The sequence below is a fragment of the Penicillium daleae genome, assembly GCF_028827525.1.
Source record: "Penicillium daleae strain IBT 16125 chromosome Unknown utg000002l_segment0_segment0, whole genome shotgun sequence".
NCBI lineage: Eukaryota > Fungi > Ascomycota > Eurotiomycetes > Eurotiales > Aspergillaceae > Penicillium > Penicillium daleae.
In genome coordinates this window covers 7,018,936-7,040,681 of record NW_026623150.1, presented here as the reverse complement: position 1 = coordinate 7,040,681, position 21,746 = coordinate 7,018,936, and the positions used below count along the sequence as shown (strand labels likewise).

Sequence of the window (21,746 nt, the reverse complement as noted above, 5' to 3'; positions counted from 1 at the left end):
TACAAAGTTTTATACTTAGGTCAAGGTGACATGGTTCTGCAGTGTTCTTTTATACCGTAAGGTAGGGATGCTGTCATAACGATCGTGCTAGAGAAATGGAAAGATACATTTAGACCACAATTGCCCCAGCCAATCATCATGTACTCTGGAATGATTTATACACTCCCTAACTACAGGACGTGCTAAATATACTAATCTTCTAGCCTTCTAGAATCTCTCATATCGGAGAAGCCGGGCAATTAACCTTCGACAGGGCTTCCATTCCTCTTCTGCATCTTCCGTACTACCGCAAACCCACGTCCTAGTGGGGTTCGTTGGACCCGGAAACCCAAAACTACGAGTCAGGAGAACGAACTCATCTTCCAACCAAGTCTCCATCCATTAATCTTCTCATGCTACTAACCTTAGTTTCCAAAGCCACGCCTTTCCGCTCTGCTCAGCACGGCCCCCGTCAGAGTCAGAGCCTGCTCCGTGACCCTGTGGCCCGCCCCACCCCATCCTTCCAAATCCTGCACTCTGATTGGTTCCCACCACTTCTCAGCCGGCGTGGCAGGTGCTTTATCGACGATTACCCAATCGGGAAAGGTTCCAGACCAGCGCCAATGTTCGCTTCTTTTTTTTACGAGTTTTGCGCCTGGTCTTCGCTCTTCTTTTTCCTCCTTCTATCCCACACCCACCTTCTGTCCGGTGTTTGCCTGAAACGAGCGACTTCTGGGAGTTTTGCGCTCGTTGTTGGCTATAAAGCTCCCCTTTGGATTCTTTCTTCCCCCTACCGCATTCGGTGATTGGCGTCGTGAGCTCTTAGGCCTTCTGCGAGTCCCCCGCTTTTCGTCTGCTTTGCTTCGTATTGCACTCTCAGTGACTTTGACCATGTCCGGCCTCAAGGATCCGGTCACTGTTCAGACGGCGGACTCGATTGACCGTGTGTCATCGTCGTCGCAGCCAAAGGATGCCTCGGTCGCGGTGGTGAACCACGCCGCGGGGGAAGAGTCACCCATCGTGCTGGCGGATAAGGTTGACGAGGAGGAGAAGGGGTTCTTGGCGTACTTCAAGACCAAGGAGTTCTACATTACCTTGTTCCTTGGGTGAGTACTACAACCACCACCAGCGGCAGCAGCAGCCGCCAAAGAGGCGGATGCGGCAGAAGCACCCGAAGATTGCTAATTTGCTCTTGATCAGACAACTGCTCGCCATCGCCAACACCTCCACTAGTACCTTCACCACGCTTCTGGGCGAGGAGGGCTGGGCCATCCCCACGTTCCAGACGCTGCTGAACTACATCGTGCTGACATGCATTTTTACTCCTTACACGATATACCGTTACGGATTCAAGGGCTGGCTCCGTGTAATCTACACCGACGGCTGGAAATATATCATCCTCGCATTCTGCGACGTCCAAGGCAACTACTTCGTCGTGCTGGCCTACCAGTACACCACCATGCTCAGCGCCCAGCTGATCAACTTCTGGGCCATCGTGGTGGTCGTCATCATCTCGTTCTTGTTCCTCAAGGTTCGCTATCACATCACTCAGATCCTGGGTATCGTTATCTGCATCGGTGGTATGGGTGTTCTCATTGCCTCGGATCACATCACCGGTACCAACGGTGGTGATGTCTCGAGCGGCCACCAGCTGAAGGGTGACCTGTTCGCACTGCTGGGTGCCTCGTTTTACGGTCTGACCAACACTGCGGAGGAGTACTTTGTCAGCAAGAAGCCCGTATACGAGGTGCTGGGCCAGCTGTCGCTCTACGGCTGCATCATCGACGGCGTGCAGAGCGCCATCTTCGAGCGCCACAACTATCACTCTTCCGTCTGGGACGGCAAGGTGGGCGGCTACCTGACCGGGTTCACCCTGTGTCTCACGCTGTTCTACTGCCTGGCCCCGCTGATGTTCCGCCTGTCCTCCGCGGCCTTTTTCAACATCTCCCTGCTCACCATGAACTTCTGGGGTGTCTGCATCGGCATCAAGGTCTTCCACTACCACATCCACTGGATGTACCCCATCGCCTTTGTCCTGATCATCATCGGCCAGTTGATTTACTACCTGGGCCGCAGGGCTCTGGCCGAGGCCCGGAAACCCTGGCTGGGCCGGAACCAGGAGAATGGCGTTGCGGGATTGTTCACTGCCAAGCAGCGCATCCAGCACACCGTGGCAGCTGGTGCAGACCCTCAGGACCATGATCCCGAGCACCCTCCCGCGCAGAACACCAGCTCTGTCTGAGCTTCTCAGAGAAATGAGATTGGCAGATCGTGGTATTCTTTGTTCACAGCTTGCTTTGGCTTTCTGCCTGCGATGAGTCGCGGATAGAGGTACATACCTTTCAGATGGGCAGGGTCAGGGTCAACCCGGGATTCTATACCCTTACAAGGCCGTTGCGGCTCGCATTGGATTTGTACAGGTATTTTGACCGGTTTGACCCCCGAAGTTGATTGCTACCTAATAGTGGCATGCGCGTGTTTAATCCTTAATTGCTTAATTTCCTCGACGATTGATCTGAAATATACGAACAGTCATGAGAATGAATTGATCTACCTATACGCGATTCTCTATATCCACCACACCCCTCCCACGTAAACGTTATCTTGCCTCTTCAGTCGCTAGTATCTATGCGTAGCTACCTGGTAATATTCATTCGCAGTCATTCTCAGATGGATTTGCCAACATCCTCTAGTGCTCAAGTAGGTCACGACGGGACGGGAATAGCAGTCCGGCATTGCTCTACTGGACCAGGGCTGCACCAGCCCTGAGATGCATTCTGCCTGGGGCCTGGGACGTGGATGGGTCGATTTGTACCTAAGCCCAGTACCTAGCCCTCACAATGAGGAAGAAACTTCACTATCTGCGATTTCGATGCGAATATATGGGATATTTTAATAATTTGTTTGAAACCTAGCTCTTCTAGAAGGGAAAATAAAGACAAAGATCCACCATCGCATTCCATCAAGGTATTGATATCACCATCCACAATGACAGAGCCCAGCCCTAGATCCCTTGATCGATAGGTGGCAGCCCGGCAAATGAACAAGTCAACGGCCTTGAACAACAGTTAAGAAGGCAATGGACTCTTAGATGTCATCCAATAAAAGGGTAAAAGAGTAGAGTCGACCAAGAACGAATCATATTGTTCATTACCTAGTCTCCTCAAAATCAGCAGATTTCGAATAACCTACACACCAAGCATTAAATAGGAGAAGAGATTATAGGGAAGATTCACAATTAAAAAGAAAGGAAAATCCATATCCAGTCCATTCACATAGAAAAAAGAATCTGAAAACAAACACCGAGAAATGAGACGAAGGGAGTTCAAGATTCAGGGGAAGCGCCATTATCCGACCATTTCAACACGGGCACCAGATGGGAAGGTAGATCAGCCACAAAAAACAACAGAGAAGAGATCAAGACAAGTAACGTAACGAGAAAGAAAAGACACACGAAAGGTGATGCATAACAAGAAAAACAAGGGGGGGATATGGAACTATTCGCCGGCCGGTTTTGTTGCTGTTGATAATTTTTTTTTCGCATCCAGATCCCACCACAAGACACCGAAGAGCCAGCCATCAAAAGAACAAGAACCGAAGAGACTCCAGTAAAGACATGGCAGAAAAGGAGAAAATAAAGATAAAACACGCCCCTCGTCACCCAGACAGACACACGCAGGAAGTAACAGCCCAGCACCGATCCACTACCGCCCAAGCCAGCTCGGTCCGAAAATCCAAACCGAAAAGCACACAAAAGTCAAACAAATCCGAAGAAGCAAAGAGTCGGAGAGAGAGAGAGAGACAGAGGACATTAAAAGCCAGAAAGCCAGCACAGAGCCCCGAGAGCCAGACCAGTTTTTAGTCCCAACTCCCAAGTCCAAGTCCAAGTCCAGTCAGGATATTGCGCCCACCAACCGAAGTCCCCCAAGAAACCCCAACGCAGAACCATTGACTCGCTCCAAGCAAAGAAGATATATGTACCAAGGAGCCCAGAACAGAAACAGCATAAACAAGCCCCTGTATTGCACCCCCGACGCAAAATGGACAAAGCCAGTTTTTCTCGCACAACGCCGCAGCAGGGAACATCAAGAGAGTCCGAAAGACCATAAAAAAGAAGCAGGAAACAACCACAAGTCGCAAATGCATGCCACAAGAAACACGCCAAGCCCAAAGAAAGGTGAATGTTCAAAGTAGACGCAAGAAGGCAAGAGCAGACAGGATGTCGTGACAAGGGGGAGGGAGAGGGAAAGCGAGGGCGACGGTGCTGGATTAGCCCCAGACCGAGGCCTGCACGCCGAGTCCGCTCTTGGAACCCCAGACACCACCGTTGTTGCTCCAGCCGAGGCCGACGCCGGCCGACGAGTCCTTGGCACTTGGGGCGTTGGTGGTCGCGATCACGGCTGGGTTGGAGGTGGCAGACGTGGAACGCTCGCCCGCGGCGGCGGCTTCACTGGGGGTGAAACCAAAGCCCAATGGGGAGGGCAGAGGTGTGGTCGCGCGCTGCTTGTTCAGGGCTGGGTTAGCGGCCGGGGCGGCCGGGGCCTGGCCGGGCACGGGACGCGAGCCGATGGGGCCGACAGATCCGATAGGGCCAGCGGATGGCTTGGAGGAACCCTGGCGAGAAGAAGAAGGCGAGTCAGCAGCTCCAGGGGAGGATGCCGAAGTACCAGGCTGTTCAGTGAAGCCGGCATTGATGGCGGAGCTCGGCGAAGAGGTACTATTGGCACGGGATGGGGACTGAAGACCGGATGCCCCCTCGGCAGGAGCACCTCCGGCCTGGGTCAGACCGAATGGGTCAACTCCACGGGGAGACGAGCCTCGAGCGGCAGAGGAAGGGGTACCGGTGGCTTGGCTGTCGGCCCTGTTGTGGTCATCAGATAGGGGGCCTGGGGGAAAGAAGGCGGGACTCTCGTTGCCGTACAAGGCGCGGTGCTGGCGAGCCAGGAGGTCACGGCGACTGTCTTCACTCATGCTGGCCGCGGGGCTGGTGGAACGATCGGATTTGGTTGCTGACATTTCGGCGAGGAGGCCTATAGAGACAGCAAAATAACGTATTAAAAAGAAAGCCACACATTTCACTGGTGAAGACCGAGGCATGTATAATGAAAAAAAGAACCACACAAGTCATATTATACAGGGCCGACCAATACATGATAATAGATGCAGAGAGAAAGGAAATGATGATGATGATGATGATGATGAGGGGGGGAATCATGAAGGGAAAAAGAATTGACACGGCTACCACGTACTTCGGTTGTACTGCTGCTCCTGGTGATAGTTGCGGAGCTCCCGTTCACGCTGTGCCGCCATCCGACGCTTTGCCTGCATCATTTGCTCAACCTCATTGGGGCGGCCCTGGTACCGCTGTGAGGCATAGAAGCCCTGTGCGTTGCCCGATGGGTGCGTCCGGGAATTGTCGAACTCGCTAATTGAATGGTGTCGCTGGGGGCCACCACCCATGCGCGGGTCTGTCGGGCGACGTAATGAGCACATGAGGTTTTTTATTGCTTTTAATACCTTCGACGGTTGGGGGCAGTCGGCCACCTACCGTACTCAGGATAGGGACGGCCCATCATCATGGGCATTGAGTCCCGGCGAGGAGCATTCCACAACTTGCCGCTCTTGACGAGATTGTCGATCGCACGGTCGACCTCTATAAAAGATAAACACCCCGTCAGCATCTTGTTCACACATGACTCTCGCGGAGTTTCCTTGTTTCTCAACATTCCCAGCAAGTGCCAGAAATTGAACAAAATCCCCAGTTCCGATCATTGTGAATTGATTCTTATCAATCCATCAATTGATCCCAACTGGGTTGATTTCGTCGCAAGTCAGGCCACATTCATCATCCTCGGCAGCCACCCGACGTATCCCAACACAACCGCTTTTTTTTTCTCGGCCGAGGAACCAACGGAAAAGTCGCAGGAAGAGAGCATAGGAGAAGAGAAAAGTTGACCGAGCATACCGTCAAATTGGGAGGAAAAAGCCGGGCTATCATCGCGCTGGGAAACGGAGCTCGAGCCTGTCAAGTCGGATGGTCAGCGAGGTTTTTTTTTTGGCGCCTTTCGCAGTGCGGGCCGAATTGGCGATGGGAGTGTGTGTGGTGCATACCTGACCGGGAGGGCGGCACGGGCTGTTCCCATGAGACCTGGCGCGCAGCGGGAGCTTGCCAGCCCTGTGGCTCATAATAGGACGAAGACATGGCCGTGAAGGAAGAGTCGTGGGAGGAGTGGAAGGTCTTCGCGGAGGGCCGGAACGTTCAGGGGGCGGCGAAGAAGTTGATCCGTCCGGGTAGAGGCGACCTGGTAGTAGGCAGAGAAAAGGAAAAATTGGTCAGACTCGGTGATGCTTTTACCCAAGTGAACAACAACCAAGGAGGCTATGGATTGATAGAGCCCAGGGCGACAAGAACAAGATCAGAGGAGGAGGGAGGGCTTGTGAAAGATGGAGTTAAATTAGTAAATTGGGGGGGAAATGGGAAAATAGCCGTGGGTCCTCTCGTTCGGGGCGTTGGTGTGCCGCACTGCTCTTTTTTCGTCTCGGCGGTTCCGGGCGGGTTTCCACCAGTACATACAGTACCCAAGGAAGATACAGGAATAGGGTAGAGGAGAAAAGGGAAAAAAGGAGTGCGATCAGAATGTACTTACAGAAATAGAGCCTCGAGGAAAGAACTACCACGAGTCAACGAGGCAGCAGCGGGATGAGAAGGAGGACGAGGAGGGGAAGAGGAGGAAAGAAGAAGAAGGTGGTAGTCATCGGATGTATAATACTCCTCCTCGAGGAGAACCTACGCTGGTACCTGTGGACTTGAGAGTGTAGCCCTCGAAATAATACCACGAGGAATGAGAACTATAACTTTTATTAATCATCCAACGTGAGATCATGGAAATGTGATTACGACGAGGGAGAAATACTCCTATTTTAGAAGGGCTTCGAAAGGGCAGATGTTCTCTGGAGATACAGAATTCTTCGGAGGAACTAAAGTATGTTATGGGTTTATTGTGATGTAGTAGCACAGAGACAGCATGTAGATAGGGTCTCAGTACTGTCCCGTCCCACATTCAAGCCAGCTATTTCATCTAATCTGTTCAACCTAGGACTTACAGTTCATCCCATACTTACACCTTCCAAGTTACTCCAAACAAGTCTGGAGTACACTTGCTGTACCCTCCCCTCCTGCCCCGTACCCTTCCAGGTCGCCCTCCACGGCAATTTCCGGCAACCCAGCAGTCCTCATTCGCCCTCGACCGGGGCCGGTCACCGGAGATTGGAGATGCCACACCGGGGGGATGATTCTGTGGGCACGGGGCGTGTGCCCAAGCGTCTTTTCCTCCTTCTGGTGTCCGACCCTCAGCACGGGTCTGATTCGTTCGAGGAATGCATCCAGCTCGTGCTCCGGTCTTAGTCCCAGCCTGGTTTCTGGTTTACATCCCTTTCGCCCCTGGCCTTTTCTGCTCGTGCGCAATCATACAATGAGATAGTAGCCTCCTTAGCATGCAGTACATACATTATGAACGAAGTACAGAGTACTTACTTGGTTGCGCTATACGAGGTCGTGGGCGTCGTGGATAAATTTTTTTTTTTTTTCGGCTGAGTTTCCCCACTGTGCCGCTACGGTAGATGCGAACATTGTCATTGTCTACGGTTCGGCCCTAGACAACCGACAATATAATACTGAATACTTACTGATCACCTTGCCGACATTGAATCCCCAGCTAACTAACTAACTAACTAACCTAATTAATTCCTGTAGTTAGCTATATTTCACTAATACATGTCTTACTTATCGCATATACAGTCATCGCTCGAATCTGACTTTGTGATGTACATGGGTGGCATCAACAAGAACCGCCCAAGCCGCATTTCACGCATTGGCGCCAGTTATGTACATCAACAGGGTTGGGACTAAGAGCCAAGCTACCTGGAACCTGGAATTACGGAATACGGAATACTCCATAAGCAGGGCAACTATTACCGCCTGGTTTTTCTCCTCCCCCTCCATACGGTCGGCACTGCCAATTGCATCTCGTCTTGTCCTGTACGATGACGATGATGGGCTGCGATGTACAAGTCGGGTATTCTGTACTCGCATAGACCTGCCAAGAATCTTTTCACGATGTTTGTAATCGTAATGCTTCGTATGAGGTGCAGTATTGGAGGTAGGGGAATCTTCCGCTCGACTGTAGCATTAGAGAGTACAGGATCAAGGCTCAAAAGAGGGCAATAGTCTATAGCAGGGGCTGTAACAGTTGTATTTGTCGGCTTTGACGCAGTCTTGAATACAGATAATTATGGTAAGACCAGGAGGAGAGCAAAAAAAAAAGATCTTTACCCCTCCTCATGAGGGGCTATTCAGACAGTACAACAGTACAGGACTGTCCTCCAGCAGATGCCAGGTGCATCACATCCAAACGGACTTCGGAACAGCAGCAGCACCCCACGGCCGTTGACCACTCCCACACACTCCGTATGAAGCAAGTCACTGCAAGACTCGTCCCCATCACCCTGGCCCGTGCTGAGACCAATGCATTTACTTGGTCAATTCAGGAGTTTTCTTTTTGGAAGTGGGGTTCTTCCGACGGAGTCAGCATTTCTACTGTAGATATTATTCTTCCGGAAGGTCCGCAGTCCTTCATGATGGCGGTTGGGATTGTAGTTCATAAGTTGTACTGTGGATAGAGTGAGACTGAGGAAACCCCTCGATTGGGGACTTTAAAAAGGGGATTGTAAGGGTCTTCCAGGACTTGATGGATTCAAGGTCGACAACTTTCCACCATGAAGCATATTGAACGAAGCATATTGAACGGATGAGGAACCGGTTGCGCCGATCGACAAACACACTGATTATACTTTCGTACTACAGTTCACACTGTGCTAATCAATCTTCTAGTGTTCTTCCAGACTGAAGAATTGATATACCCTAGCTGCTAGCGGGACTGCGATTTGGCCCTTGGGAACTGTCTTACCACCGGCCCAGTACTAAGACAGAGCACAACCAGGCTGAATGATGCAGCATAATAACATGACGAGGGCTTTATGATCAAATAAGTTCCTCCAATCCCCAGATCCCCAGAGATGGATTTACTTTTACAGCCTCCTCCCATGGAAAACCCAAGGCCCAGCTTTCCCCAGAAACTCTAATCGCCGCCTCGTCATCTCCCCCAGCACGCCTCCATTCTACAGTTACAGTGAACTGGAGTACCTTGTAGGTAGTTCCTTCCAATCCATCCGGTGTGTATCACCAACAAGTAAGCCTGACCTGCATAGCAAGACCTCGAATTGAACGATCGCCCGGATTCACAGTCTAGCCCCATCATACCGTTCATCAGCGCAGAGAGGACGAAGGGGCTAGATCGTTTGTCCATTCCACAGCCCCTATTGGCTGGGACGAGGATCAAGACTCGCTTCGCGTATAGATCGCCCTTGATAGGCCAGTGATAGGTTATATAGATTCTTTGACAGTGACACTTCTTTGAAAACATTCCCATCATGAGCTGAAACCTGGAGTACCTCGTACGTCCTCTATCCATGGCTTGTGAAAGCCCCCCGAGATGGCAGGAGGCTCGTCGGCAAAGCACACTCGACGCTCGATGAGACCAATCACTAACCACTAGGTTTGGCAGCGCGACAAAGAGCGTATTCCTTCCGAGGATCATGGTGGGAGAGGGGGCTTTTCAATGGCTGGGGGTGTTCTTTCATGGAAGCTTTTTCGGAGGCGCATAGGGATTCCGACGGGCGAGGAGATATGCATGGCGGGTCCAAATTATCGGAGCGGGCCCGGGGTTGCATCGAACAAAGGAGAAGTCGAAGGGTCATAATAATTACAGTTGCTATCATACAGATCCAGATCCAAATGGATATCTAAGAAAGGATGAGAGAGGCTGACTCCTAGTCTGACAGTATTATTATCCAGCCCTGTGGCAACTCGTGATAGGCAGGGCGATAAGTGAAGTAGGTTATCGCATTCAGCACGTGCGGAACGTGCAGGATCGCGGGGGGTTTTTGCAGAGCGACGATCCAAAAGGGGAGGGGGGTATTTCATATGGTTAGGTATTCGAGACTTGGTCCTGTCAATGACTCGTGGGGAAATTGGAGGACAGGCGAAATAGTCCAATATATTCATGAGAGATCAATTCTCGGAACCCTCTATTCGAATTATTGGTAGATAACCCCCCCACAAAGGATTTTCTCCGAGGAGGGTCTAGTTCTTGATCAATCAATCAGTCAATCAATGGTACCTGCATGGATCGCTCGGTTGGACTGGTTCTGCACTATCGGCCACTCTGGGATTGGTGAAAGGGGGAGGTTCCCGGGTATCAAAAGGGGAGACAAAAGAGGAAAGAGGAAGAAAGTATGATAGGATAGGATCCAGGGTGAAGTAACAAAGAAGGCCGGAGGGGGGGTTTCTTTTTTTCAGGAGAAGTCATTCAGCCATTTAGGGGGGTCGATTGATCGATAGTCAGGTCTCAGTTTTGGGGGGGGGGGGAGGAGACCCAGACTAGATGATCGAGTTATCACCGGCGGAAAAGGAGTAATAGAACTTCGATAGAAAAATGTTCATGGCCACATTGGACTCTAAAGAGATAGTCCCATAGCTTTATAGTCTCATATTATTTTCTTAGTCTCTTCATCCTGATTTTCTCCAGTTCTGCTGGTCTTGGACTGGTCTCGTCGCATACTGGAGGAGTCCGCAGTCTGACCGTGAGTGTCGCAGGTAGACAGCTCGGCACACCCATTTAGGCGCCCTTTCGTATGAGACCTTGGACGTAGGAACAATCGGCTGATGATTATGTGTTCACATTGACCCCTGTCCTTCTGGACTCGTCGTCTTCGTGAACCAAAAATATCATCCTCATTCAAGAGTCAGAAAGTGGAAGAAGTGCGGTCGGCAGTGGGTTTACCGCCAACAAGCAGAGCCAAACAGGGGCGTGGGCTGACTGGCGAGTCCACGACCAGCACTCCTGGAGGGAGCCCTTCCAAGCAACCTCCAACTAACCGGCACCCTCGACTCTCCTCCCTCGACCTTCAACCTTCAACCCTTAACCCTCAACTCTGAACTCTCAACTCAACTCAACTCCTTTCTCTCCTCTCTTTGGAACGCCGGTCGGTTCCTCTACTTTCGACTCTCCCACTTGCACGTTCTCCCCTTTTCGGCAACGGCTTCCTACAGATCAGCCCGTGCGAAAAGTGCTCTCCCACTACACACCTCTCGTCGCCTCCCCGCTGAGGTCGTGATCTCAAACTCGCCCCGTGTTTCTTTCTTGCGTCCTGGCTGAGGCAATTTTCTGTGGTTTCTACGATTTACGCATCCTTCCTTCTTTGATCCTCTCTTTCACTTCCGTGTCCCTGAGGGTATTTGCTTGCCCCGTCTCGTGGACCCAATTTTGCGCTCCCGTGTGAGGGCGATTCCTCCACACCTCCGACCTTCCTCTCTCTCTTCCCCCCCCCCACCTGTATATCTCACGGAATACTCCGCTCCAACAAAATTCGTCTTGCCTCCCTTTCCATAATCCCTCGATTCGTCCGGTTACCGTGTGGTCGAGGTTTTCGTTTGGTCTTTTCTACGGTTGGAAGTGGAACCCGGAGGGGCGATCCTGAATCGCTGGTGTGGGTGTGTGCAGAACCGAGTCCTCTCTACCGAGTCGCCGAGTCCGAGGCCACACGAGACCACTGGCGTTGTTGGAACATTGCTATATGGTCCCAAACATCGATGGGAATGCGACCTGTTCCCGCCACCCTGGTGAACCCTCACCAATAGCGTCGGTCCAGCTTTCCAGCACCATGGCATGGATGCCACAGCCCGACGCGTCCGAGGTCCCTCCTCGGCCTCCATTAAGTGTTCAACAGTCCAACTCCCTCCCCTCGACCCCTTACCAACATGCGCGCAACCTCTCCTTTCACTCCCGGTCGCCGTCCCCCCGCCCGCGGAAGCACCTCTCCCCGTTCTACGCATTCCGAGTCCACACATTTGCCCCCCTCGGCGCGGAAACCCCTCGGGGGCTGTAAATACGAGACCGCCATGGCATATTTTCGAAGACGAATACCCTACAGTCTAGGGGCGGATATACTGCCAGAAGAGAAGGACGGACTGAAAGCGAGCCTCGATCCCGAAGAGGAGCGAAGGCTCACTGCGGATATTATGGACCTCTACGATCGGTTATTACCTTCTGCCGAAAGCGATGATCGACGACGGCAACTGATTCGGAAATTGGAGAAACTGTTTAATGAGCAATGGCCTGGGCACGAGATCAAGGCGAATGTCTTTGGCTCGTCGGGGAACAAGCTCTGTTCGAGTGATTCAGATGGTACGTGAACAAAGAAATGCAAGACCTGGGTGGTGCGACCCAGGATGGAAATATAGTGACACGTTCGGGGCTGACTGGGATGCAGTGGACATTTGTATTACGACGGATTTCAAAGATTTGGAACACGTGTGTCTACTGGCGGAAGTTCTCGCAAAGCGTAAGTCTTTTGGATAGTCGTGGGCTCGGAGAGAACTTGTCTTTGGCTGACCTTAACCTTTGAACAAAACAGACGGGATGGAACGAGTTGTCTGTGTCTCCCACGCAAAGGTCCCAATTGTGAAAATCTGGGACCCGGAACTGAAGCTGGCTTGTGATATGAATGTCAACAACACCCTCGCATTAGAGAATACCCGCATGATCCGGACCTATGTCGAAGTGGATGAACGAGTACGGCCATTGGCCATGTGTGTGAAGCACTGGACGAAAAGACGAATCCTCAACGACGCGGCGCTCGGTGGTACATTAAGTTCTTATACTTGGATTTGCCTCATTATCAACTTTTTGCAGACAAGGAATCCGCCGATCTTGCCGAGTCTGCAGGCTCGTCCGCATAAGAAGAGAGCGACCCCGGATGGATTGGTGTATTCGTTCGATGACGATCTTGAAACGTTGTCTCAATTTGGTCGCAGGAACAAGCAGACCGTCGGCGAGCTATTCTTCGAGTTCTTTCGGTATTATGGGCACGAAATCAACTACGAGAAAAACGTTATTTCGGTACGCGAGGGAAAGCTGGTCTCCAAAGAGGGCAAGGGATGGCATTTGTCGGTGAACAACCGGCTGTGCGTTGAGGAGCCATTCAACACGTCGAGGAATTTGGGCAACACGGCCGATGATACGTCATTCCGCGGTTTGCACATGGAGCTGCGGAGAGCCTTTAAGTACGCCTCCGATGCTGATCTGGCAGGCTGTTGCGCTGAGTTTGAATTCCCGCCGGAAGAGGAACGGACATGGGAGCGACCGCCACCACAACCAAGGCCAGTCATCACGGCTTCGCTTCCAACCAGAGGGGGCCGTGGTGGTCGGGGTGGACGATATGGCAACCAGTACTCCAGAGGAGGATTCGCTAATGGTGGTCGTCGAACATCCAACACGGGGACCAAATCTGCCTTCCGGCAAGGCAATGCGGCAAGCGCCTCCGATCTCTCTCTGCAGGCTCAACAACAAGCTCAATTTCTGCTGCACGATCAGCTTTATCAGCAAATTCAGCTGCTCCAAGCACAGGAACAAGAGTTGCGCATGCAGCTGCACAATCAGGCATTGATCACCGGGCGGCCACCCCCGGTTTTCCTTCGCCAGCCTTTCATCCAGTTCCCCATGCCGCAGCAGCAGGAATACACGGGTGACGAGCCATCAAGGTCAAGGTCAGGAACCGTGAACCAGCCACCTCTCACCCCCCTCTGGCCGGCAGCAGAACTTCTACCCTAGTCCTACTACCTATGCTTCCGTTAGTGCGGCCGGCGCCCAAGGCAGCACCACAAATCCGCCATCCCCATCCGCAACCAATGCTCACCCTGATCTTCGCCGAAACCCTCGACGCTCTTCAGTTGTAAACGGCTCACCAAAGGCAAATCTCCGAGCTCAGTCTCAGCCTGCTCGACCTCTGAACTCCCCCTCCCTCCCGACGTTCAGTCCCTATTCGATCATGCAACCACTGGATACCTCGTTTACCTCGAGACAGCAACCGATTCCCGAACCATCGGATGGCGGCGAGGGTAGTGGAGACGAGAATGCAATGCCATCCAACAGCCTTCCCAGCAACGGCTCACGCTCCGATTCCGTGGACGAAAGCCGGGCTCAGGATATGATGGGTTACTACATAACCCCGCAGCAACTGCAACTCTATCAGCAGAACGCAATGTTGCCTCCTTTATCCACGCCTATGGGTCTCGCTCTGCCAAATGGCTATACGTCTTTCCTCCCTGTGCAACAGGACTACCGTTCCGGGTCGTTCTCATCGGAAGGCTTGAGTGCGCGACATGACCAAACGCCTACACCTGCGCCTAGGGCTTCTGGGTCAGGACAGCAACGCTCAACTTCGCGACCAGCACCGGCGATGGATCGGGGTCCCTTGATCGTCGATGGCTCGGTGCCGCCGAGTGAGCCTCGCCCACAGTATCCGATGGATCTGATCGATCCGTATACTGCCGTCACGCACTACACGTCAACTTCGGATGACCACAACGCCAATACGCCTGCAAGCTTTTCCGATTCCCTGTCGCAGGATTTCCAAGATCCCGGTCCCTTCGAGATGGACCCACCATCGGTCTTTACACGGGTTCCATTTGAAGCACCGAAGACGGGTAATGTCAATGGTCATGATGTTTCCTCGGAGAAGACGAACGGGCAACCAGAGTTACTCGCCAGCCGTCTGCAAAACCTTCATCTGTCGAATGCTGAAAAATTGGCCCAGTCGCATACAACGGCCAAGGCGAATCCAGATCGACAGAAGAATGGCACTTTGCATCATGGGCCAGGCAAAGATGGCGCACAGGCGAAGAACTCGACATCTTCGGGTGACAAGGTTTCTTCCGGTACGAGTCAGAGCAACGAAGCACGTCAACAGGTATCCAATTCGAAGCGTGGGCGATCAAATGGAGTGGACTCATCCGAGAAGGTCAATGGTGTCAACCACGGAAATGGGAATGGGAATGGTCATGGTCATGTTAACGGTCACGCCCATGGCCACAACCATAAGCCCAAGGCAAAGGGGCGACAAGACGCAGCGAATAACGCCTCCAATCCAACGGGGGATTCCAAGGACCGGAACAATGAACACGTTCCTCGCAAGCCTGGTGGCCAAGTCAATGGCACCAACGACGTCAATCAAAGTGGATGGCAGACCACTGGGAAGAAGAAGCATCGCAGGAATGCCAAATCGTCCGCTGCTGAGCCCCGCAACGGTGTCAATGGTGGTCCCGAGCCCTTACCCGCAGACGAGTCACTTCGGAAAGGCGGCTGAAGAAAATCAAGTCATTTCTTGTCATGCTATCAGCACTCACGAGCATGTCCATGTCTAAATTTCCTTTTAAAAAACATTCAAGACCGGGTGTCTCAACAAACAACATGAAACGAGTCCAAAAAAAAATGAAAGAGTGAAGCGGATCATTGAATTACTTACGCTCAAGCCTACCGCCTCACCTTTGTGACTTCAACCCCGTCGAGCAAATGTCGACTTTATCAACGACTGTCCTAAGATTCAACGGCCATTTTGAAATGTGTCTCTTTGTTCTTCTTTTTTTTCCCTTCTCTTGTGATTTCCACTTGTCTTGTCAATTTTATCTTACCCGGTGTCAAGGGGAAAAGGGCGATCAGGGCATATGCGCAGCATCATTCATCCATTCAATCATCAATCAACAGCCACTATTCATATTCATCATCCATCATTGCCATGCCTTGCTTTTTTATGTTGACCTTACCATCCCATTGTATTTGCGTGTCCTGGGAAGATTTTTTTTTTTTTCAACTTCCAAAGTTGTCCGGGTCCGGCATTTGTCTGTTTCTTGTTGAGAGGATGGATGGGACTGGTTTTTCTCCTCTTTTTTGGAGTCATTCGGGATGAATGCTAGACACCCGGTTTGAGATTTTTCTTCACACCCCCGCCTTTTCCCAGACATTGATGGAGGTTGGGATTGGAATTGGGGATTGGATTTGGAATTTGTGGGTGGGAATGAGCGGAGATTATTGTTATGGTGTTTGTTCACCATACCATCATCGTCTTCTCTTTGTTTTCGGTTCTGTACAAAAAGAGGATATCGGCCTGGATTTCTCAATGAAAAAAAAAAAAAAGATCAATAAGGCCTTACTTTCCTTGTAGACGGTGTAGAATGTAATAGGTAGCAAGCAGCCTGTCTTCCGCCGATGTCCATGCTCCTTTAGGTAGTAGTTGGGACTGGCTTACCCCCGGAGCAAACAAAGAATGATCAACTCAACTAATACAATACGCAAAATTCACTAGGATGGCCAGCCAGCTCTGTAGCTAAGCGGTTTCCTTGGACCCGACGACCCTCGTGGACCAGCAGTGGCTAGTAAATCGCTGCAATGGATATAAGAAGCGTCCTGAGAGATGCTGTTCAGTCCTGGGCAAGGGAGGCGGCTGCGGGGGAGGGAATGCAGCACAGTTGAACACGCAATCACCGTACAGAGGTATATACCCCCCATCTTTATATCTTCCCGCTGCCCATTGCGCCATCAGATCACATTTGCCGTCATAGGCGGCTGACCTCTACTGCATTGAAGCGAGGTATGTTAATCATTCTGGGGTATGTGTATGTGTATGTCGATCTTTCCAGGTGTTCCATTGAGATTAAGTTGTGCGAGGGTGAGATGTAGTTGATTGGTTGAGTTCAGTTTGATGGTGGGCCTCTTGTCTTGAGGGTTTACTGGCGTGGTTGGTCTTTTAGTTCTCAATATAGGCTCCAACTACACATTCTAGAAGCACCGGTATAATGTGGGCTGTGTAGGGAGTTTAATTGGTATAGTACATGGCGGCAGGCATGATCATCAGCCCCAGAGTAGACGCCCTAAGACCTCCTAGCCCTAGGGATGTCTATCAAAGGGGCCAAATGATCGCTTTTGGTTTTGCGCAGGGCAAAGCGGGCGGACGAGATTATATCACATAGGCGGGTCCAGACATTACCCAGATCAAGAGAAAAGATAACAGGCGCAGCAATGCAATATTAAGAAGATAGAGCCCGCTGCAGATAATCAAAACGCAATATGTTCAGTTCATGAGGGGTAATAAGACAATGGGAATGGATTCTGGCTGTGCATTAGATTCCTCCCTAACTCGAGAGATCAGGTGACGGAAATCTCAGCTCCAGATCTCGGCAAAGATGAATGGGAAAATGACGACACAGGCTGTCCAGAACACCATGAATGATCGCCATGGGAACAAAATTAATTGCGTAAAGGGCGTTTCTCGGAAAAGGACCCATATGGAGAGGAAGGCGACAGTGAAGAAGTGGCGGAAGAGGACGAAGGGTTGCTTGATCAGGCCTGCGAGCAGGCCGACCGGTCCATCGACGGGACCGATCTGGAAATAGCGGAAGCAACCTCGTTGGAGAGCGAGGAGATTGGTATCTGATGGACACTTAGTAGGGTAAATTGCAGGTCAAGCGTATAAAGACATACCATTAGCGGCGAAAAGCTGATAAAGGGCTTGGGCGAGAATGTTGATGACAGAGGAAGAATTCTTGCGCATCCAGTGGAACCGGGACAGTTGCTTGAGTACTAGAGCCGTGTTTCCCAAATCTGGCACGGTTTCTGGGCTCAGCAACTCGCGGATGCAGCAGACGTCATTCAGAGCCACAGTCATTCCACCGCCAGTCAAGGGGTGTCGCATGTTCAACGCATCGCCCAGGATCAATAACCCGGGGGTCTTGTTGGTGGATGCGGGGAGGAAGGAATTTGGCATAGAGCGTAATTGTCCCTTATCTAGTGCTGCCTCGAACGACGGCCTAACTCCCTCGGGAAGAGAGGGCAAGACCACGTTCCGTAGATGGCTCTTGACACCGCCATTCGCGACCGACGCCGAAGGAAGGTTATCGGGGACATCGACGAGGATTCGGGTCTCGTGGGCACCGATCTGGTAGATGAGGACCGGGGGCTTATCGCTGAGGAGGACGTGGCCAGAGTTCGGGGAGGGAAGTTTCGTATCAATCAGCTCAAGGCCCCAGAATTTCGACCGGACCTTGGGTGTATGTGGGTGATGTGCTTTGCGGAGTTTCGAGGCGTAACCGTCGGCGACGACAGTGAGCTGGGCAAAGTAGCAATCCTTCAGATCCTGAGTCACGCACTCCACACCAAGCACCTGCCCCTGGCACTGGTTCGAAGCCACCAAGCCCGTCGCCTTGGTCTCTACCACCGTCACATTGGGGCAAGCTAACGCAGCCTGGCGCAGCTTCATGACGAACCGGCCATGGTGGAAGGATTTTCCAATCGGTCGCGGGGAAGACGGGGTCTCCTTGGGATAGAACAGCTTGACCGGTTCGCCAAAATATGTGATATAGTAGCTATCCACGTCGATCGCGTCGATATCGTCAAGGCAGTCCCGCAGGCCCAGCTTCTCCAGCGCATTCACTCCTCCAGGCTGGAGCAATTCGCCGACAATGCGATCGGGCTCCTTCATGGACTGTTCCAGCAGGATCACGCTACGACCCTGTCGTCCCAATGCAACAGCGAGTGCGCAGCCCAGAATTCCGGCACCGACGATAACGACGTCGGCCTCATGGTGTTCAATGCGGCGTTGGACAGACAGCGGAGATTTCGGCGCAAGGCCGTTGAGCGCGGAGGTCATGGTGGGAGGTTTCTTCGGAGGAAAAAGGGGGGGTTGATCGGTAGACTAACAAGGCGGCCGTGGCCGCAGGGGCATGCTTGAAGCTTTATAACGGGTCGAAGCCTGGGAGGGGATTGGGACGTTGAACGATTGGGTGAGGGAGAGAAAAAGGGAAGCGTATGGGCTGATCGATCGATCGTGGGAAAGGGGCGGTGGCGTGACATGTGAAAAAGGATTCCAACCTTCAAAGCCTAAATGGGCGACCTTCCAGTCGACATTCTTTGATTATATGCACATACTTTACAGAAGGATAAATTTTCTTGATATTCATATATTTATCGTTATTTGAATTGTGAGTGGTCTCAATACTGGTCTATCTACAGTAGTCCTGAGAAGAACTTGGTATGGACAAGAAGGATACGGATTACAGAGTAGATCTCGTCCTGCTCAGAACTATACCAACCAGGCATCAACTATGTAACACTCTGATACTCAATCCCACCGCACCACACTCGATCAATGCTGCGAGTGGCGCGTATATCCTTGGTAGGGTCTTCGCGAAGGAGAACGAGGTCAGCTCGTTTTCCTTCAGCAATAGCACCCCGATCATTCAACCGGAAATGTTCTGCTGGAAGGATCGTCGCTGCTCGTAAAGCATCCACCACGGAGACACCAGCCTCCACCAGAAGTTCCAGTTCCTGATGCAAAGACTCTCCGTGCTTGACTTCGAAGAAAGAATCCGGCGCCTCATGGCAATCCGTGCCTGCTAGTATCGGCACCCCAGCACGATACATCGCTGTAACGGAGTCTCTTGCATTTTCATAAGTCGGTTGTCCTTGGCCATTTCTTTTGGCTTTCAAGATGGCCATGAACAGCGATGGCTTGAAGACCATCATTCCAAGAGCCGCACTCAGGGGTGGCTTTGCAGACACTGCTTTCATCATGGTCAAGGTCGGGACGGAGATCACTTTCTTTTGAAACATAATTGCCGCAGTCTCTTCAGTAACAGACTTGTCCCGAGGTGCATGAGTGATGATATTTGCCTTGGCTTCCAATGCCATGTTAAAAGGAGTAAAGGACGACGCATGTGCCACGACCATTTTGCCCTTTGCATGAGCAGCTGCAGACACGGCATTGAGCGTTTCCTGTCTGGGCCCTGGGATGTCTGCGATGAGTTTGATATAATCCGATCCCTCGTCAATTCTCTTTTGCACAAAGCTCGCAGCCTCATCCGGCCCAGATAGTAAAGCCTCCTCGGGAAGTGGCAGCATACAGCTATGAATGCTCCCAGAAGCCGTCACGGGTAATCCGGCGCTCCTGATATCTGGCAGTCCAGGCTTGTTTCGTAGTCCATTCATCTTATCCGCAGGCCACATCGCCATGTCCAAGGCTGTCGTAATTCCATAGCCTGCTAGCGCTTGCAGATGGCCCTCGTGGTGGAGATGGACATGAGCATCAATCAGACCTGGGATCAGAAAGCGGCCTTGTCCGTCAATTATCTCGTCTGCTCCGTCTGAATTGCTGCCGATGATGTCCCCTTCTATGACTACCGATCGGCAGTCGGTGAAAGCGGTCCCGTTAAACACACGGACGTTTTCTAGAAGACATTTACGCCTGTTGCCTGTGGGTTTTTCTGCAGACATGATGCTAAGGATGAGAATTTGGAGACAAGCAGAAACGAAAATCCTGTGTGCTATGACCCAGAAGAGAAAATGAGAGGAGCAAAGTTGCGGCATCGACTTGGAATAACTAACTTACTTAAGTTAACTTAGGTCCCCGATCTCAGTGACTAAGCGGGCAGTTATTCCTTCGAGGAAAGAAAAATGTGGGGAAATGTCCCGCTGCGCTTGACCCTACACAGATTAATCTGTGCTTGGTATATACTTGGTTCATGGTTGAAGGAGACGGAATAAGCTACTTATGTAGAGCGCGGTCGTATTTTGCACTTAAAATAATTCCTTCCCCAGAAAAGGTTATATACCAGAAGAGAGACTTCGTCTTCTTTTCACCAAGGGTGTCGCTAGGTAGAAACTGTCAGATATAATCGTCGCTACCTGAAGATCAAATAATGAGCGAGACTTACTCTTCCATCCCAGCACCAGAAACTGCCAGTTTCATCCTTCTGCTCGATAACCTTGAGCATTCCTGCAACACTTTCATCTGCCTGTATGGACCCTTTCACCTCCCAACCGAGATCGATGTTGGCCATGTCGCTGTGAGAGCGTCAATAGACATGCCATTAAACGCTTAGGGGACATTTAACATACGTTTGCACTTCACCTGGGTGCATAGCTAGCACGCACGTATCCTTCCACTTGCCGCCTCTTCGCGTTAACTCGGCCGCCATATGCCTAAGCATTTGGTTAAGTGCGGCCTTGCTGGCACTATATGCCCCGAATCCATCTTCATCGTCACGGAAGACGGTAGTTGAGCCAGAGTCTGAGGAGATAAATACGACCTTGCAAGGTGGCGATTCAGGGTGAAGATTCACTAGTTTCCGTGCACAGATAATAGGTCCGATAGTGTTGGTGTGCAAATGGAGAGCAAAATCGGAGAAGGAGCTTCGAAAATATTTAGTAAGTTTCATCCAGTCGAATGGGCTTTGGACATAAACTCACATTTCAGTTGCTCGATTGGGATAGTGGAGGATGCCAGCGTTGAGTACAATATTCTTGACTCTTAGTCCACTTGTGACAGCTTCCCCAACTTTGTTGGAGAATTTCTATCATCCTCAGTACCTTTTCGTACCCTAATTGGATCTTGAAGACTCACCTGAATGCTATCATCACTGGTAATATCGCACTCTTCAATTATACAGCGCTCTGGCACTGTGCAACTGGATTTCAACTCATGAAGCTGATCGGCCTTCGACAAGCTCCTCACTCCTGCGATGACGTGCTGGCCATTCTGTAGTAGTTGACGCACGAACTCGAGGCCAATGCCTCGAGAGGCGCCCACGATAACCCAAGTATCTGTCATTGAGTTGGAATTATAGTTGGTTGACCTCAATATCCCAGTAGTCCGACGCTGCTTTAAATAAAATCAAGGAAGTTGATTGGAAGGTGGGGTAAGGAAGGAAGCTAGTGGGGTTGGCTGACGAGTTTGGATAGGTTGGCGCAACTCTTTCCCAGAATGGCAGGTTTACCCTTATTCCTGGAAAGGGAAATGGCAAGATAAGCAGCTGATCT

General features: G+C 51.4%; 6 protein-coding genes across 6 annotated transcripts; 2 read left to right on the top strand and 4 right to left on the bottom strand.

Annotated features, from left to right (window-relative positions):
* Positions 1 to 870: 870 nt before the first annotated feature.
* N7458_003418 (DUF914 domain membrane protein) lies at positions 871 to 2,221 on the top strand (the record flags this gene model as incomplete). Its single annotated transcript, XM_056906801.1, has 2 exons — positions 871 to 1,085; positions 1,180 to 2,221. 2 exons carry the CDS (start codon positions 871 to 873, stop codon positions 2,219 to 2,221), a joined length of 1,257 nt encoding a protein of 418 aa, XP_056770908.1.
* A 2,027-nt stretch (positions 2,222 to 4,248) lies between these two features.
* On the bottom strand, positions 4,249 to 6,181 carry N7458_003417 (uncharacterized protein; the record flags this gene model as incomplete). Its single annotated transcript, XM_056906800.1, has 5 exons — positions 4,249 to 5,009; positions 5,229 to 5,447; positions 5,528 to 5,632; positions 5,945 to 6,001; positions 6,091 to 6,181. 5 exons carry the CDS (start codon positions 6,179 to 6,181, stop codon positions 4,249 to 4,251), a joined length of 1,233 nt encoding a protein of 410 aa, XP_056770907.1.
* A 5,492-nt stretch (positions 6,182 to 11,673) lies between these two features.
* On the top strand, positions 11,674 to 15,243 carry N7458_003416 (uncharacterized protein; the record flags this gene model as incomplete). The annotated part of the gene is made up of 5 exons (XM_056906799.1): positions 11,674 to 11,981; positions 12,031 to 12,284; positions 12,370 to 12,441; positions 12,514 to 13,645; positions 13,734 to 15,243. The coding sequence occupies 5 exons, from the start codon at positions 11,674 to 11,676 to the stop codon at positions 15,241 to 15,243; spliced, it is 3,276 nt and encodes a 1,091-aa protein (XP_056770906.1).
* A 1,851-nt stretch (positions 15,244 to 17,094) lies between these two features.
* erg1 (squalene monooxygenase erg1) lies at positions 17,095 to 18,579 on the bottom strand (the record flags this gene model as incomplete). The annotated part of the gene is made up of 2 exons (XM_056906798.1): positions 17,095 to 17,363; positions 17,415 to 18,579. The coding sequence occupies 2 exons, from the start codon at positions 18,577 to 18,579 to the stop codon at positions 17,095 to 17,097; spliced, it is 1,434 nt and encodes a 477-aa protein (XP_056770905.1).
* A 452-nt stretch (positions 18,580 to 19,031) lies between these two features.
* On the bottom strand, positions 19,032 to 20,201 carry N7458_003414 (amidohydrolase family protein; the record flags this gene model as incomplete). Its single annotated transcript, XM_056906797.1, has 1 exon — positions 19,032 to 20,201. One exon carries the CDS (start codon positions 20,199 to 20,201, stop codon positions 19,032 to 19,034), a length of 1,170 nt encoding a protein of 389 aa, XP_056770904.1.
* A 362-nt stretch (positions 20,202 to 20,563) lies between these two features.
* On the bottom strand, positions 20,564 to 21,537 carry N7458_003413 (SDR family oxidoreductase; the record flags this gene model as incomplete). Its single annotated transcript, XM_056906796.1, has 5 exons — positions 20,564 to 20,578; positions 20,642 to 20,771; positions 20,826 to 21,119; positions 21,177 to 21,280; positions 21,331 to 21,537. 5 exons carry the CDS (start codon positions 21,535 to 21,537, stop codon positions 20,564 to 20,566), a joined length of 750 nt encoding a protein of 249 aa, XP_056770903.1.
* Between the last annotated feature and the right edge of the window lie 209 nt (positions 21,538 to 21,746).